The sequence below is a fragment of the Garra rufa genome, chromosome 24, assembly GCF_049309525.1.
Source record: "Garra rufa chromosome 24, GarRuf1.0, whole genome shotgun sequence".
Taxonomy (NCBI): Eukaryota; Metazoa; Chordata; class Actinopteri; order Cypriniformes; family Cyprinidae; genus Garra; species Garra rufa.
In genome coordinates this window covers 3,845,560-3,860,707 of record NC_133384.1, presented here as the reverse complement: position 1 = coordinate 3,860,707, position 15,148 = coordinate 3,845,560, and the positions used below count along the sequence as shown (strand labels likewise).

Sequence of the window (15,148 nt, the reverse complement as noted above, 5' to 3'; positions counted from 1 at the left end):
AGAGACTTAGAGGACAGAGAGGGATGAAATGAATGTCTGCTTCAGACCACTCAGTCAAAGCAAGTGTGAAAATTGTCAGGGAAAGCATTTTAACGTCAGCGCTCTCAGCTCTAGTGAAGTGTAATGTAGGTTTCCAGATTTGACGTGCTTTTGTCGTGCTTCAAGAGCTCTGAACTGAGACATGCCGGTTTCTGACCTGCGTCTCTCGCTTTCTCTCCCTCTTTTTGTCTTTCTCTCTTGTTCTATAAATCACTTTCTCTTTATTCCTCTGCCCACGCTAGTGGCTTAAAGCCAAGGTAAGTGTACTTGTCCCATGACCCCTCCATTACTGATCAACTGATTCAATCTTCCCTTGTGATCCTGACACACATATTCATATTCCTGTGTTCATCCCTCCCTCATCATAACCTCATCATGTGCAGTAGTTGTAGATCAATAGATCAAAGTGATCTGTAATAGCTGTGTTATTAAAAGATTATTACATGTTTTAACACTTAATCAAGTACATAGGCAACTCAATCACACAGTTGCACATGTAATTGAATTTTGGCTTGCCAGACAACTTTAATTGTTTTCTTTCATAATCATCAGTTCAGTTTTGTTTGCACTTTATTTTTATAAATAATGTCTACTTTTTGAATATGTGATGAAGTGATAGTCTGCTATTAGTGAGGTTAATTTGAGCATTTTGAAACTCAAACTTTGGTTGAAATGTGTTGTTTTGTCTGGTAAAGCTCTCTTCTCATCTCCATTTCTTTAGTCTTGTTTATATAATCTGATGGCTCTGTTCGAATGCTTAAACGGATGTTTTGCTTGTCTGATCAGCAACATGGCAACAATCAGTCAATCAGAGGAGGAACTCTCTCCAGGACCAATCCCCCAACACAGAAACCTCCCAGCCCACCCTTGGCAGGACGAGGCACTCTTGGGTAAGATGCGATTTGCTTCAGTGTGAGAAGAATGAAAATGTTTCTGATTGGTATGATAAATCAGACAATAGTTTGACACAAACAGCTGTTTTAGTAGCACACAAATCATATTATTATTTATTATAAGTCTTGTTTATAATATTTTTTTCCTGTTGGTTTTGAATGCATATACAGGCGTAACACTCCTTATAAAACACTTGAGCCGGTGAAACCTCCAACAGTGCCCAACGATTACATGACGAGTCCAGCGCGCTTGGGCAGCCAACACAGTCCAGGACGCACTGCGTCTCTCAGCCAGAGACCAAGAACCCACAGGTAACATCAATCAATCAGTCAATCATTTACTCAATCAATTGGTTTTAGTACATTTGTATTATTATTATTATTATTATTATTATTATTATTATTATTATTATTATTATTATTATTATTATCTTTGTTGGTCTTGGATATTAATAATAAAATAATAGTTTGTTTGTTTGTTTATTTATTTATTTATTTATTTATTTATTTATTTATTTATTTCAAACCATTTAGAACATTTTATTATTATTATTATTATTATTATTATTATTATTTCATTATCATTATCATTATCATTATTATTATTATTATTACTATTATTATTATTATTAGTGTTAGTATTATTAGTTAATAAAACAAACAAACAGATAAATAAATGTTTAGTACATTGTTATTGTTATTTATTATTCATAAAATATTGTTTTAGTTAGTTTATTGCAAACGGTTTATTTTAATACTGTTGTTGTTAGTGTTATTAGTGTTATTAATAAAATATAAAAATAAAATAAATGTTTTAGTACATTATTATTAGTAGTAGTAGTAGTAGTGTTAGTTATTAATAAAATAAAATATTTTTCATTTATTTAATTTATTTGTTGCCATCAGTTTAGTACATTTTAATTAATACTGTGTATTATTATTAGTAGTAAGTTGTTGATATGATGAGTATTAATAAGAATTTATTTATATATTTGTTTATCTTTCTATTCTTTTGGCACATTTTATTTAATACTGTGTAAAACTACTATTACTAATAATAATTATTATAATTGAAATAAATAAATGTTTTAGTACATTTATTATTATTATTATTATTATTAGTAGTAGTAGTAGTAGTAGTAGTAGTAGTAGTAAAATGTTTGTTTATATTTATATTATAGATTATATCTATCCAATATTTTAGTACATTTTAATTTATTATTTTAATTAATTAATTTATTTATTAGTAGTAGTAGTAGTAGTGGTGGTGTTAACAAAGTAAATGTTTTAGTGCTTTATTATTATTATTATTATTATTATTATTATTATTATTATTATTATGTTTTAGTACATTATTATTATTAGTAGTAGTAGTGTTATTAATAATAAAATGTTTATTCATTTGTTTATGTATCAGTTTATCTAATATTTTAGTACATTTTTATTGATACTGTATAATTATTATTTATTTTTATTAAAAATAAAGAAATGTTTTAGTGCATTATTATTATTATTATTATTATTTAGTTTTATTAAAAATAAGTAAATGTTTTAGTGCAATATTATTGTTATTATTATTATTATTATTAGTGTTAGTGTTATTAATAATAAAATTATTTAATTTATGTATTTATCTGTTTAATTAATACTGTGCAATTATTATTATTAGTAGTAGTAGTAGTAGTAGTAGTAGTGTTATTAATAAAAAAAGAAATTTGTTGTTATTATTGTTTGTATTATTATTATTAGTCTAAGAAATAATAATAAAATAATAGTTTAATTCATTTAATTTGAATAATTTTGTTTGGATTATTTGCCCAAAACACTGCGTATGTAATATGTGCAAGGGTTTTACTCATGAATCAGATTTTCTCTCTTAATTTGGTCTTTTTCCACTTCTCTTTTCCATCAGCCTCCACAGTTTGTGTTTTTGAATGTCACAGCATATTTGACTTCCTCTAGGGGATCCAACAATTTTGCTCATGATCTTCATTGTGTTAACATCTAAATGACAGACCTGATCCGGGGGTTTCTAAATGTTCCCAGTGTGCAGTCTGTACTCTTCACACCCACACGTCTAACATCTGTAAATAATGTCATCACACCAACTCACACCACAACCGTGGTGTGGCCAGCGGGACCAGAGGGAATAACCCCCTCATCCAGCCGCATACAGCATTTACTAAACACAGTCAGGACTGCAGCAGTGCATGTGCAGAATGGCTGAATGAATTGGCCTCATTAGTTAATGCTGACCGTGATGCCATAAATAATACACAACTTTTCATTTGGGTAAATAGTGGCGCCACACACCAGCTTTTTCGAGACTGGCCTGCTGAATCCATCAAATTGATAGTATTAAAGATTCCAAACCTTTCTTCATGAAAAACTGATTTACTTACAAATTTACTTAGGGGCCATTTACACAGTTTCTCTCTCTTTTTTTTTTTCAAGAAATTTTTTTTTTTGCAGTAGAATAAGGAGAAAAAGGCAAGGTCTCAAGATTTTAAGAAGTTTAACTTCTTTTAACTTGTTCAGTGTGTTATACATAGAAAAGCAATGAAAAAGTAGAGCAGTTGTGCAGAAAAGTAGCAGCAGAACTTTCTATCAATCAGGATTTTCATAAACATGTTTCTTGAGCACCAAATATTAAAATAGTTTCTGAGGGGAAAAAAAATCAGTTTTGCAATTAGAATTTTTTGTTTGTATTTTGTTTCATTTTATAATATATTAACATAGAAAAGTTATTTTAATGTATTTTTGATCAATTAAATGCAGCCTGGTGCTCATTAAAAACAATAAAAGCAAATTATGTAATAATTTAAATAAGTTAAAAAAGCATTAAAAATAAATAAATATTTTTGAATTGTTTTATGAAAAAGAGCGATGTAAGACAACAGAGATCCATTGTTTTAATAGTATATAGTTACATTGATTTATCTTGTAATGCATTTTATAAAAGCTGTTCTTGAGTACTGACATGTAGCCGACAGTATCAGCCGCATCGCTTCTAGCAGCGTCAGCGATTTGTGTATGCGCTGCTTATGTGTAATTAAGATGAAGTATGATTCCATGTCTCTACCTGAGCCATTATCTGCTTTCCAGAAGCGTTCACTGCTGCTTATTCAGCTCTTTTTATGCTGCCTTCGTCTGAACCGAATTGAGCTCTTTGGGTGCCCGACGCATTATGGGTTACGACAGTGTCAGTGAAACATTTTTGTTTCTCTAAGATTAAATTTATAGATGAACATAGTGAGGTCAAATAATGATTACGATAGATAATGTGTGCGTAATATTTAGATTTTCACTGAATCAGATCTTTCTACATAATGGTCATGCTGCATGGTTCAGTTTCCTCTCTTGTTAGAAGCAATTGATTTCTCTTAAAGCTCAGAACTAAATGGAACAGGCTGTGTGACGATGAGAGGAATATTCTGATTATGGATACGCTTAAAATTTGTGACTGTAAAATCTCATAGCGTTAGACATACAGTGTCCTCCATTAATATTGGCACCCTTGGTAAATATGAGCAAAGAACTTTCATTCAAAAAATTCACAAAATTCTAACCTTTCATTGAGGGAAAACAATGGAAACTGGGGCGGAAATCTCATTATTAAATACATTTTTTTTCTCTAGTTCACGTTGGCCACAATTATTGGCACCCCTAAAAATTTGTCTAAGTGAAATATCTCTGAAGTATATTCTCATTCATTATTACAATTTTTTAGCACTCCACTGTGGCTATGAGTATATAATTGTCCAGTCATGACTTTGTGTTCAACAGGATTATAAATAATGAGGAACGCAAAGGCCAAATTCCCTTAATCATCCATCACAAGGAGTAAAACCAAAGAATGTAGTTCTGATGTGCAGAACAAGACTGTTGAGCTTCACAGAATAGAAAGTGTCTGTAAGAAAAGAGCTAAAGCTTTGAAAATCCCCATTCCCACCATTAGGGCAATAATTAAGAAGTTCCAATCAACTAAAGATGTTACAAATCTGCCTAGAAGAGGAAATGTGTCTATATCATCCTAATACATGGTGAGGAGGAGACTTTGAGGAGCCAAAGACTCTCCAAGGATCACAGCTGGAAAATTGCAGAGATTAGTTGAGTCTTAGGGTCAGAAAGCCTAAAATAAAATGATCAAACAGCCCCTACATCACCACATGTTGTTCCAGAGGGTTTCAAGAAAAATCTTCCTGGCTCATCCAAAAACAAACTCTAGCATATTCAGTTGTCAGACACGACTGGAACTTCAAACAAGACTGGCTTCTATGGTCAGATGAAACTAAAAAATAAGGTTTTTGGCAACAAACTCTCCAGATGGGTTTGGTGCAAACAGGGATGAAAAGTACCCCATGCCCCATGGTTAAAAATACTGCTGGGTCTTTAATGGTGTGGGCCTATTTTTCTGCCAGAGGTCCTGGACATCTTGTTCAGATACATGGCATCATAGATTCTGTCAAATACCAGCAGATAAAAAAATCTAAACCTGACTGCCTCTGTTAGAAATCTTATATGGGCTGTGGTTGGATCTTCCATCAGGACAATGATCCAAAACAAACATCAAAAGTAACACAAAAAATGTGTCACTGAGCACAGAATGAAACTTGTGCCATGGCCATCCCAGTTCCCTGACCTGAACCCTGTAGAAACTGAAGAGAAGAAGCACCAACATGAAGCTGGGAATCTGAAGGATCTGGAGAGATTCTGTTTGAAGGAATGGTCTCTGATCTTTAGTCAGGTGTTCTCCAAACTCATTAGACATTGTTGGAGAAAACTCAGAGCTGTTATTTTGGGAAAAGGACGTTGAAATAATTGGGTGCCAATAATTGTGGCCAACCTGAACTAGAGAAAAACATTTATTTCATAATGAGATTTCACCCCCTAGTTTCCATTGTTTTACTTCAGTGAAAGGTTTGAATTTTGTTTTTGTTTTTTTGAATGAAAGTTCTAAAGGATAAACAATGCAGGTTTTTTTTCACAGCCACCTTTGCTCATGTTTAAAAAGGGTGCCAATATTAGTGGAGGGCACTGTATTTATTGCTCATTTTAAAGGGCCTTATTTGAGTAACATCTTTGGTTTGGGATTTTGGCGTAGTGTGTCTAACATTTTAGCCATGGATTCTCAATGCATCTAAAATAAAATAAAATATAGAACAAATGGAATATATAGAATAAAATATAAAATGGAAATAAAAAAAAAGATGAGAATGATATATGAGTCGGTCAGATGACTAGATATCATACATATCAGATTTTTAAACCACATTTAAAAGTTGTGTTCCCTAAAAAAAAAAAAAAAAAAAAAAAACAGATCTCAAGTTTATCAATATTTTGACAACCCACAGAACAGCTAGTTAAAAAAAAAAAAAAAGATGTAGTTTTGAGCTTCTCTAGTTAAAAGCAGATCATTCTCTCAATCCTAGCGTTCAGACAATTAAACGAAGAAGACTCTGTGCTGGAATAATGAGATCTGTTGCAGTGCAGTGTGGGACTCCCTGCTGCTCTGGTTTCTGTGGAGCTGCATGGACTCCGAGCAGACACAGAGGATCGAGGCTGATTCTAAAGCTGTGCCCATGTGGGGGTGTAACACTGATGCAATGATGCTCATAGCACCAGTGTTGAATAATCAATGAAACGATCTGTGTTGAACGTATGCATAACCACGTATGGATATAGATATAGTAGTACCATGTATCTCAAAGGCAAGTGCATATCTAGGTCACTTTACCATGCAAGCCTGTGATATTCAGAATGGAAAAACAGCTTACTACTTATTGGATACTACACTAAATACTATGTACTGCTTACTGTTAATTTATATTATACTGTTAAATATTATGTTAAACAGTACGCATAATGTAATGAGAAATGTTTCATCCTCTTTATCATGATCTCATTGTGGCATCAAGTGATATGTAGTGCTGCACAGTTAATTGAAATAAAACAAATCACGATATGGCTTAGTGCAATTATCGAAATACAAAGGCTGTGATTTATTCAAGTTAATATATTTAGCATGTTTCAGAGTGAATCAGAGCACTGTGTTCGTTTACACGCTGACAGCTTATGATCCAGTGTTTTCAGTCTCTCATGAGTATATGCAATTTTTTTTTTTGCCCTGTTAATAATATAGTGCCTTGCGAAAGTATTCATACCCCTTCGTTTTTTCACATTTTATGTTGCTGCCTTACGTTAAACTGTTTTAAATTACTTTTTTCCTACATCAACACATACATGCACCATAATGACAAAGCAAAAACAGAATTGTCACAACTTCATAAGTTTATTAAAAATAAAAAAATAAAAAATAAGTACATTGCATAAGTGTTCATACCCTTAACTCAGTACTTAGTTGAAGCACCTTTACAGCCCCAAGTCTTTTTGGGTCTGATGCAACAAGATTTGCACATTAACATTTGGCAATTATCTGCCATTCTTCGCCTCACCTCTTCATCTCTCAAGCTCTGTCAGCTTGGATGGGGTCTGGCAGACATTTTCAGGTTTCTCCAGAAATGGTTCAAACCCAGGCTGTGGCTGGGCCACTCAAGAACATTCACAGAGCTGTCTATAAGCCACTCTTGCTGTGTGCTTAGGTTCATTGACCTGTTGGAAGGTGAACCTTCTGCCTAGTCTGAGGTTCTAAATGCTCTGGACTGGGTTTTCATTAAGGCTCGATATTTTGGTGCTTTGAGCTTTTCTTCTACTCTGAAGAGTCCCTCAGTCCCTGCCGCTGAAAAACAGCCCCACAGCATTAGACTGCTACCAGCACACTTTTCTTTTGAGATGGTACTCTTCAAGTGATGAGCAGTGCCTGATTTCCTTCAAACATGATGCTTGGAATTGAGGATCATCAAACCACAGAATCTTGTTTCTCACAATCTGAGGGTCCTTTAGATGTTTTTTTGCAAATTCCAAGAGTGTTTTCCTGTGTCTACCCTGAGGACAGGATTAAGTCTTGCCACACTGCCATAAAGCCCAGATCAATGGAGTGTTGCAGTAATGTTTGTCTTTTTGTAAGTTTCTCCCATCTGCATATATGATCATGGAGCTCAACTAGAGTGACCATCAGGTTCTTGGTCACCACTCTAGCCAAGGCCGTTCTCCATCCATTGCTCAGATTGACCAGGAGGCCAGCTCCAGGAAGAGTCCTGATTGTTTCAAACTTCTTCCATTAAGGGTAACGAAGACTAAATGCTTCTGTGAGCCTTCAATGCAGCAGATTTTTTCTGAACTCTTCCCTAGATGCGTGGCTTGATGTAATCCTGCCTCTGAGCTCTTTTTTTTTTTCTTTTTTTTTTTTTACGTGAGGGCTTGGTTTTTGCTCTGAAATGCTTTTTCAGCTGTTAGGCCTTTTTAAGATTTGTGTGCTTTTTCAAATCAATTGAATTTGCCACAAAGTTCACTCGATGTGTAGTAGCATCTACAAGCAATATTAATGCTCCTGAGCTAAATTTCAACTGTGCCAGATAAGGGTATGAATACTTATGCAATGGAATCATTTAGGTTTTTTATTTTTAATAAATTTGCAAAGATGTTAAAACTTATTTGCTTTACCCTTATGGTGTAAAAAGTGTAGTTTGATGTGGAATAGGGTATGAATACTTTCGCAAGGCACTGTATATCGCATTTGTATTTTATGTATTTATGTGCTATCTTCTGGCAAGTCCCATCAAATGAGCTGAAAAAAGATAACTGTTAACATTGCTGTCACCTTGGAAGTCAAATTTCATTGTGGGATGCAGTATTCTGTTTTGTAGTAGATCAGTGTAATGCATACTTCATAAATACTATGATATGTACTATAGTATGCTAAGAACCTCCTCTCTTTCTCTGTAGTGGCAGCAGCGGGGGCAGCGGCAGTCGAGAGAACAGTGGCAGCAGCAGCATCGGAATTCCCATCGCTGTGCCGACTCCCTCCATTCCCAACTCAGTCCCAGGTGAGCTACAGCCCACATATACAGCCGCTGCACAAGCGCACCTTTTTAAGCACAATGTCCTACAGGTTAGGGCCAACCTGAGAATTAGACATACTCTCCCCATGTGCGGTATATCCTGTTCTCCAGAGTAAGAAATGGAGCAGGATTAGCTGCTCACTGTATGCCTACAGCTTTCATGGCCTGATTTTTCCAGCTAAAGGTTTGTTAAAGTAGGCCACTACACTGCGCCAAGGACAGGTAGAAATAGAGAGGAAGTGGGAAACTCCAAAGGGTGGTCTGCCTGCAGAGAACGGGGGAAAAAAGAATGAAGTTTAGTAAGAAAAGAGGTCACTGTCCTGTTCTCCTTCGAGATACCTGCTGGAGCCAAGAGGAATAGAAATCCCCCCCTCCATCCCTCCTGAATCCTTACAGTCACCATAGCAACGCTGCATCAGCACCACTGATTTACTTTTCCTGGATTAATGTTGACAAGATCTTTGAATGCAGCGTTTCTGTCCTTGTGCCCTTTTCTGTTTGTGTGTTTGAATGTTAAAATGTAAGGTTTTTCTCTAGGTTTTTTTTTTCCAGGCTTCGATAAAGGACTGTTTTGGCATCCAAAACCAGTGAGCTACCTGCCTAGGCAACATTTTAAGAGACACTTCTATTGCAAAGACTGTACCAGAAGTTTTAGCCCTTATTAAGGACGTGACACACCAAGCCGATGGTCAGCCATCTGGCCGTCGATGAGCTCAGTTTTTGCAGTTTGTTGAACCACGTTGATGGCTTTTTGGTCAGTTGACCATGTTGAGTTGGCATCAAGCAGTCAGTGAGAGATCACTCTGATGGGCTGTTCAGCTTAGCAAACCAGTGAACAAGAAAAACTGTAAAAGCAAGCAAATAACAAAGTCAAGAGTGCATACAGAGATGGCTCTTCTGGTTTTACATATTCATCTTACCTGTGCATTCCAATGCAGATATTTTCATGATAACATAGCCATTTGGAATGCAAAAAGAGAAGGGTTTTTTTTGCTAGCTATTTGATAGCAAAAAATGATGGGACCACTGATCTATATAATGACTGGATTGCTCATTGCGTTCTAAACTGCCGTTAGGCAGTGAAGCCACCGGAAGTGTTCTATTCGCCATCTTACTATTCCCTACCTGCAGAGAGCGCCATTGAGTCACATGTAAATTGCTGACCTAAAATCACCCGATTTGAAGCGTATCTTTCACACAGGATTAGTTTTTAGGATATGTGTATGTAAATTAATTTTTACTTAAGATGTTTTCTGGAATGTTTATGGTCTTTTCGGGCGGGATAAGCGATATATTGAAATCGTTTTGGTGGGCGTGTCAGCTGCGCACTTGCAGAAACAGGTAACTGATCCAACACTAAATATATTTCTTTATGTACCTAATTATGCAGGAAATAATACACAGTACCTTATATCTGGTATTAGTATCTGAAATTGATTCGATTATACAGTAAATAATACAATACAAGTATCTGTTACTACATTGCTCGTTATATTGAAATTCAAATCTTTGAAATAAAGCTTATGTCTTTAAGTCCGTACCATTTGTAGTCAGCGGTGTTCTCCGAGTCATGGTGTGTATTTTTAATTTGCATGATTGAGCAACATCTATTTCAGACTCTTCAGATCAGCAAATTCTGTAATGATTTACTAACATTACCGTTTCCATCTGAGTAAAATGCTGTGTATGTTGAATTCATTATTAATTTAACGAACAAATCATTACCTGCTTCAAAATGAATAACGTTACTGTTAAATATTGTTGAAACATGCACTTAGTCTACTGTACGAATATAAACAACAAAATGACATAAACCGTGAATAACTGTACCAGGCCCGGTTCTACGGGGGTGCTTGAGGGTGCTAAGCACCCTCAAACGAAATCAATAGCACCCTCAGTTAAAGCTGTAATAATGTCATTTTATTGCAGATTTAGATAACAATCCAGTGAGTAATCATTAAAAAAAAACATTTATTTTTCTGCTGTAAGCATTAAAACAATGCCCTGCCATATTGTAACGCATCAAAGCAGTCAATTAGAGCGTTGCATTTCAGCCTCGGCCGACTAGCCCGACTTTTTTACACCTCTAGTTGCTGGGCTTCAGGCCAATTTTCACGTCAAAGTTCAGAGGCGGACGGGCACCGGTTTTATCTGTTTTAGGTTTCTCCTTATTTTAATATTTTAGACATCCATAAATTATGGTGAAGAAAAAAATGCCGCGCTGGTGGAAACAACAGGAGACTTCACTTTCGGTTTCACTTTCGAGACCGTTACAGACGGCAGCGCAGCTGGAACAGATCCGCGCTCAAGCACACAATATGCTGAAAATTGCCACAAAGGTAAATAAATAACACTGAATGTGTCGGGCCGGAAAGAGTAAAGCTTATTTAAATTATATATTAATAAACTAGTGTATTCTGAGTCAGTGTAACAAAAATCCTTTTTGGACGCGCCTTTAAAGAGAAATTTATCTTTTCGGATTACATAATGAGAGAGTTTTTGTTTTCTATTTGTTTTATTTCGTTAAGTAATAATTTAAAACTATTTTATACGTTTTTTTTAAGTGCACACAAATAAAAGTACACCCTTTACAGTACCGAATGATGTATTAACCTACTCTTACCTTTGTGAGCAAAAATGACAGATAATTTTAAATTGCTTCCACTGAAAAAAATGCACTGGCGCCCATGTCCTGTGTCTTCAGCTTCCACTCTCTGCACAAACTATTGGATATGCGCCTAATACCGCACATTTATCTCTAGGTTTAACGTTTAAACTAACATTGTTTTATACTTGAACTATTTCATATCTATAGATTTTATGCAAATCGTGATGATTTGAGTAGGCAAACTGATCAAATTAACAGACTGATTAGTCTACCCCTGGGCGCTGTTCCTTAAAAATAATAATAATAAAATAAAATAAAAACGTATATTTTACGAACAAAAATGCTCCAAACGTTTTTTTTCTAAATTAAGTTAATAAAAAAACGAAAGTATAATCAATTTGCCATTACATACAAAATTGAAGTATTTTGATTTTAAAATAGCAACGCGCGCCATCAGTGTCGCGCCCTAATGTCGACTATGATGGTATAATGTTAGAGCACCCTCATTAATTTAGGGAGCACCCTCAGTGATTTAGTTCTGGAACCGGGCCTGAACTGTACTGAGATCGTATTTGTTTATCTGATGTACGCGACTGTAATGTACGTTAGGCTATGAACGTACATTTTTAATAAGCAGAGGGAATTCCCAACATTAACCGTTTACATGCTTAGGACGTTTGCATTGTAAAATTGTACAGTGAGACTTCAGGTATAAAAACACTGACTTGTTATGTGATGTTTTCTCAATAAAATCGTATAGTTTCCTATTCATTCAATGGAATGTATGCGAATACTAGGGAATACTAATATGGCGGCGCGGTGGATTCACTTTTATGACGTCATGAGCAATCCAGTTCTCTATTATAGATCAGTGGATGGGACCTATCTACTCACACCTTGTAGCTATGAGAGGAATATTTCCTGATCATAAATTTAGGGGTGTAGTTAAAATCAGTCTCAGCGAATGGACTAAAAAATACGCTGCGGGACATGCAGTTTGCACCAGTTCTGTAGAATGGCCCATATACAAAAAGATGGCATAGAAAAGTGCATAAGTACACAAATTGGGACGCACCTGTAAACTTGTTGTTGAGCCAACAACACAATCTGGTGGTCTATGACAAAATAAACGTATATAATTCATACACTAGAACAGTGGTTCTCAATTACAGTCCTCGCGACCCACTGCTCTTCACATTTTGTATGTACCTCTTATCACTTCCGACATTTATTCTATTCAACTGTTTGCGCCCTGTTAAGTGGACTTCCAGTTTGAACGGAGCATATGTTCATCCATTCAAAGGGCAAAAAAGTGTGGAGTTCTCCAAGACTGGAATTGAGAACCACTCCACTAGACGATGGGGTACTTAATTTGGGACACAACTTAGTTTTTAGTCGGGTCTCCCATGTACTTTACTTACTGCTTTCCATGTAGAATTTTCCAGTAGTCATATATACAAGGTTACAGAATGCAGCCTTAAAAAGAAAATCACTGGGTTTTGGAAAATAGCTGCGATAGTAATGAATGAAATGCCCTCAAGATGTGCTTTTTCTTATATATTGGTTCTGACCCCGCAGCCCCACCCTCATGGGCTGCTCCCCCTGGAGCTCCTCCCCCAGCACCCCCTCCTCCACCCCCCCTCCCCGGCCAGGTCCCACCAATGCCAGCCGCTGCTATAGGTGAGCCCTTTCCCCAATTCCATCGGCACCAGTGCAAAGTCCGTCCCGGACAACACCAGCGTTTACGTCCCACCGTCCACCTGTCTGTATGTGGGGCTTCAGCTTGGGTCACAGAATTGTTAAGATCTGGGTTTGGTGGTGGTGATGGTGTTTTTTTTTTTTTTGTGCTGCTTCAGTATAAATCAGTGCACTGTGGAGAAGTCTCTGAACCGCCTGAAAGTATTTCCTATAATTTGGAAGAGGTGGATTATTAGTAGTATTAGGTAACAGCAAAAAAAAACTGTAGGTTTAAAGGATTAGTTCACTCCTGTTACTTTAGTTGAAAAGAGTATGGCAAGCCGTTTTAGCCTAAAATATACTAAGTGTTACTCGTTGTAATTGCTTTTTTACTAGTAAGAATTGAATTAGAGGGCTCTATAATTTAATTCCTACTAGTAACAATGCCAATTAGAGAGCTCTCTAATTAAATTCTTACTAGTAACAATATTAACTAAAGAGCTCTCTAAATCAATATTTACTAGTAATAATTCCAATTAGAGAGATCTCTAATTCAGTTTTTACTAGTAACAATTCCGATTAGAGAGCTCTCTAATTTAATTATTACTAGTAAAATTGCAATTACAGAGCTCTATAATTAAATTTTTACTAGTAAAAAACACATTAAAGATATGTTTAATTGCAGAGCTCTGTAATTGAATTAAAAAGCTCTCTAATTCAGTTCTTACTAGTAACAATTGAATTAGAGAGCTCTCTAATCAGAATTCTTACTAGTAAAAACTGAATAAGAGAGCTCTTCAATTGGAATTATTGCTAGTAAAAAAAATATTTAGAGAGCTCTCTAATTGTAATTGTTACTAGTAAAAATTCTGTTGTAGAGCTCTGTAATTTAAAATGAATGGAAGTCAATGGAGACATATGACTAGTAAAAATTAATTTGTAGAGCTCTCTAATTGGAATTGTTACTAGTAGGAACTGAATTATAGAGCTCTCTAATTGAATTGTTACTAGTAAAAATGCAATTATGACGAGTAACGCAGAGTGTATTTTAGGCGAAAATGGCTTGCCATAAAAGAGTCCATTATTGTCCATGTAGTTGACTTCAATGGGAGCGGGTTGAAGGTCTAAATTGCAGTTTCAGTGCAGCTTCAAAAGGCTCTACAGCTAAGATCCCAGCTAAGAAATAAGGTTCCTGTCTAGTCAAAACATTGGTCATTTTGTGAAAAAAAAAAAAAAAATTTGATATGCTTTTTAACCACAAATGCTCGTCTGGCACTAGCTCGTATTACACATTACGTTGGAAAGGTCACGCTTGACGTAAACATAAGTCCCGACCCAGTGTTTACAACGCAAACGTGCAAAGAAAGTCAAACGCTCTTTACAAACAAAAGGTAAAACAATGCATTTTGAAGTTGGAGGAGAAAATGAGATGAGTTTTTCACCCTACCCTACCTTTTTGAAATGTAGTACACAGACGAAGAGCTAACAACATGTGACCTTTCCAGCGTAATTACGTAATGCGTGAAGTCAGAGACTTCCTCACTACAAGTGCTTTAGAAAGATCCACTGTTTTCCTGCTTTGCATCTTCCTAATGTTATGTTACCTGATGTATTAACATGATGATATGCGGTATTAATCAACATCTTATCCCATAATTCTGTTCAGTAGAACAGGTTGTTTCACTGGCTCCATCGGGACACAGCTGGAATGAGATGTTTGTGTTGTGTTTATATCATGTCACTGGTGAAGGCTCATGGTGCCACAGTGATGTTTGTCCTCTGTGTTTGTTATACGCTTGGTTCCGGCCATCACTATCAGGGAGAGCGTGTCTCTCTAGGGCTTCTAAGTTATCTGCCACTGTCAACAGGAAGTGTCCCTATAGAGGAAATCCCTTCTGCCCTGGCAGTGTAAACATATGCAGGACTATGCTACAACTCACATAAACAACTCAAAAACCTGCTACTCTTTT

At 35.8% G+C, this 15,148-nt stretch overlaps 1 protein-coding gene across 1 annotated transcript in view; it reads left to right on the top strand.

Annotated features, from left to right (window-relative positions):
* Positions 1-285: 285 nt before the first annotated feature.
* LOC141300009 (abl interactor 1-like) overlaps positions 286-15,148 on the top strand; it is a 20,245-nt gene continuing 5,382 nt past the window's right edge. Inside the window, exons 1-6 of the mRNA XM_073830309.1 lie at positions 286-296; positions 826-929; positions 1,104-1,244; positions 8,778-8,878; positions 13,080-13,267; positions 13,358-13,400. Coding sequence (XP_073686410.1) covers positions 1,165-1,244; positions 8,778-8,878; positions 13,080-13,267; positions 13,358-13,400 — 412 coding nt within the window. The 5' untranslated portion in view covers positions 286-296; positions 826-929; positions 1,104-1,164. The remainder of the gene's footprint in view (positions 297-825; positions 930-1,103; positions 1,245-8,777; positions 8,879-13,079; positions 13,268-13,357; positions 13,401-15,148) is intronic.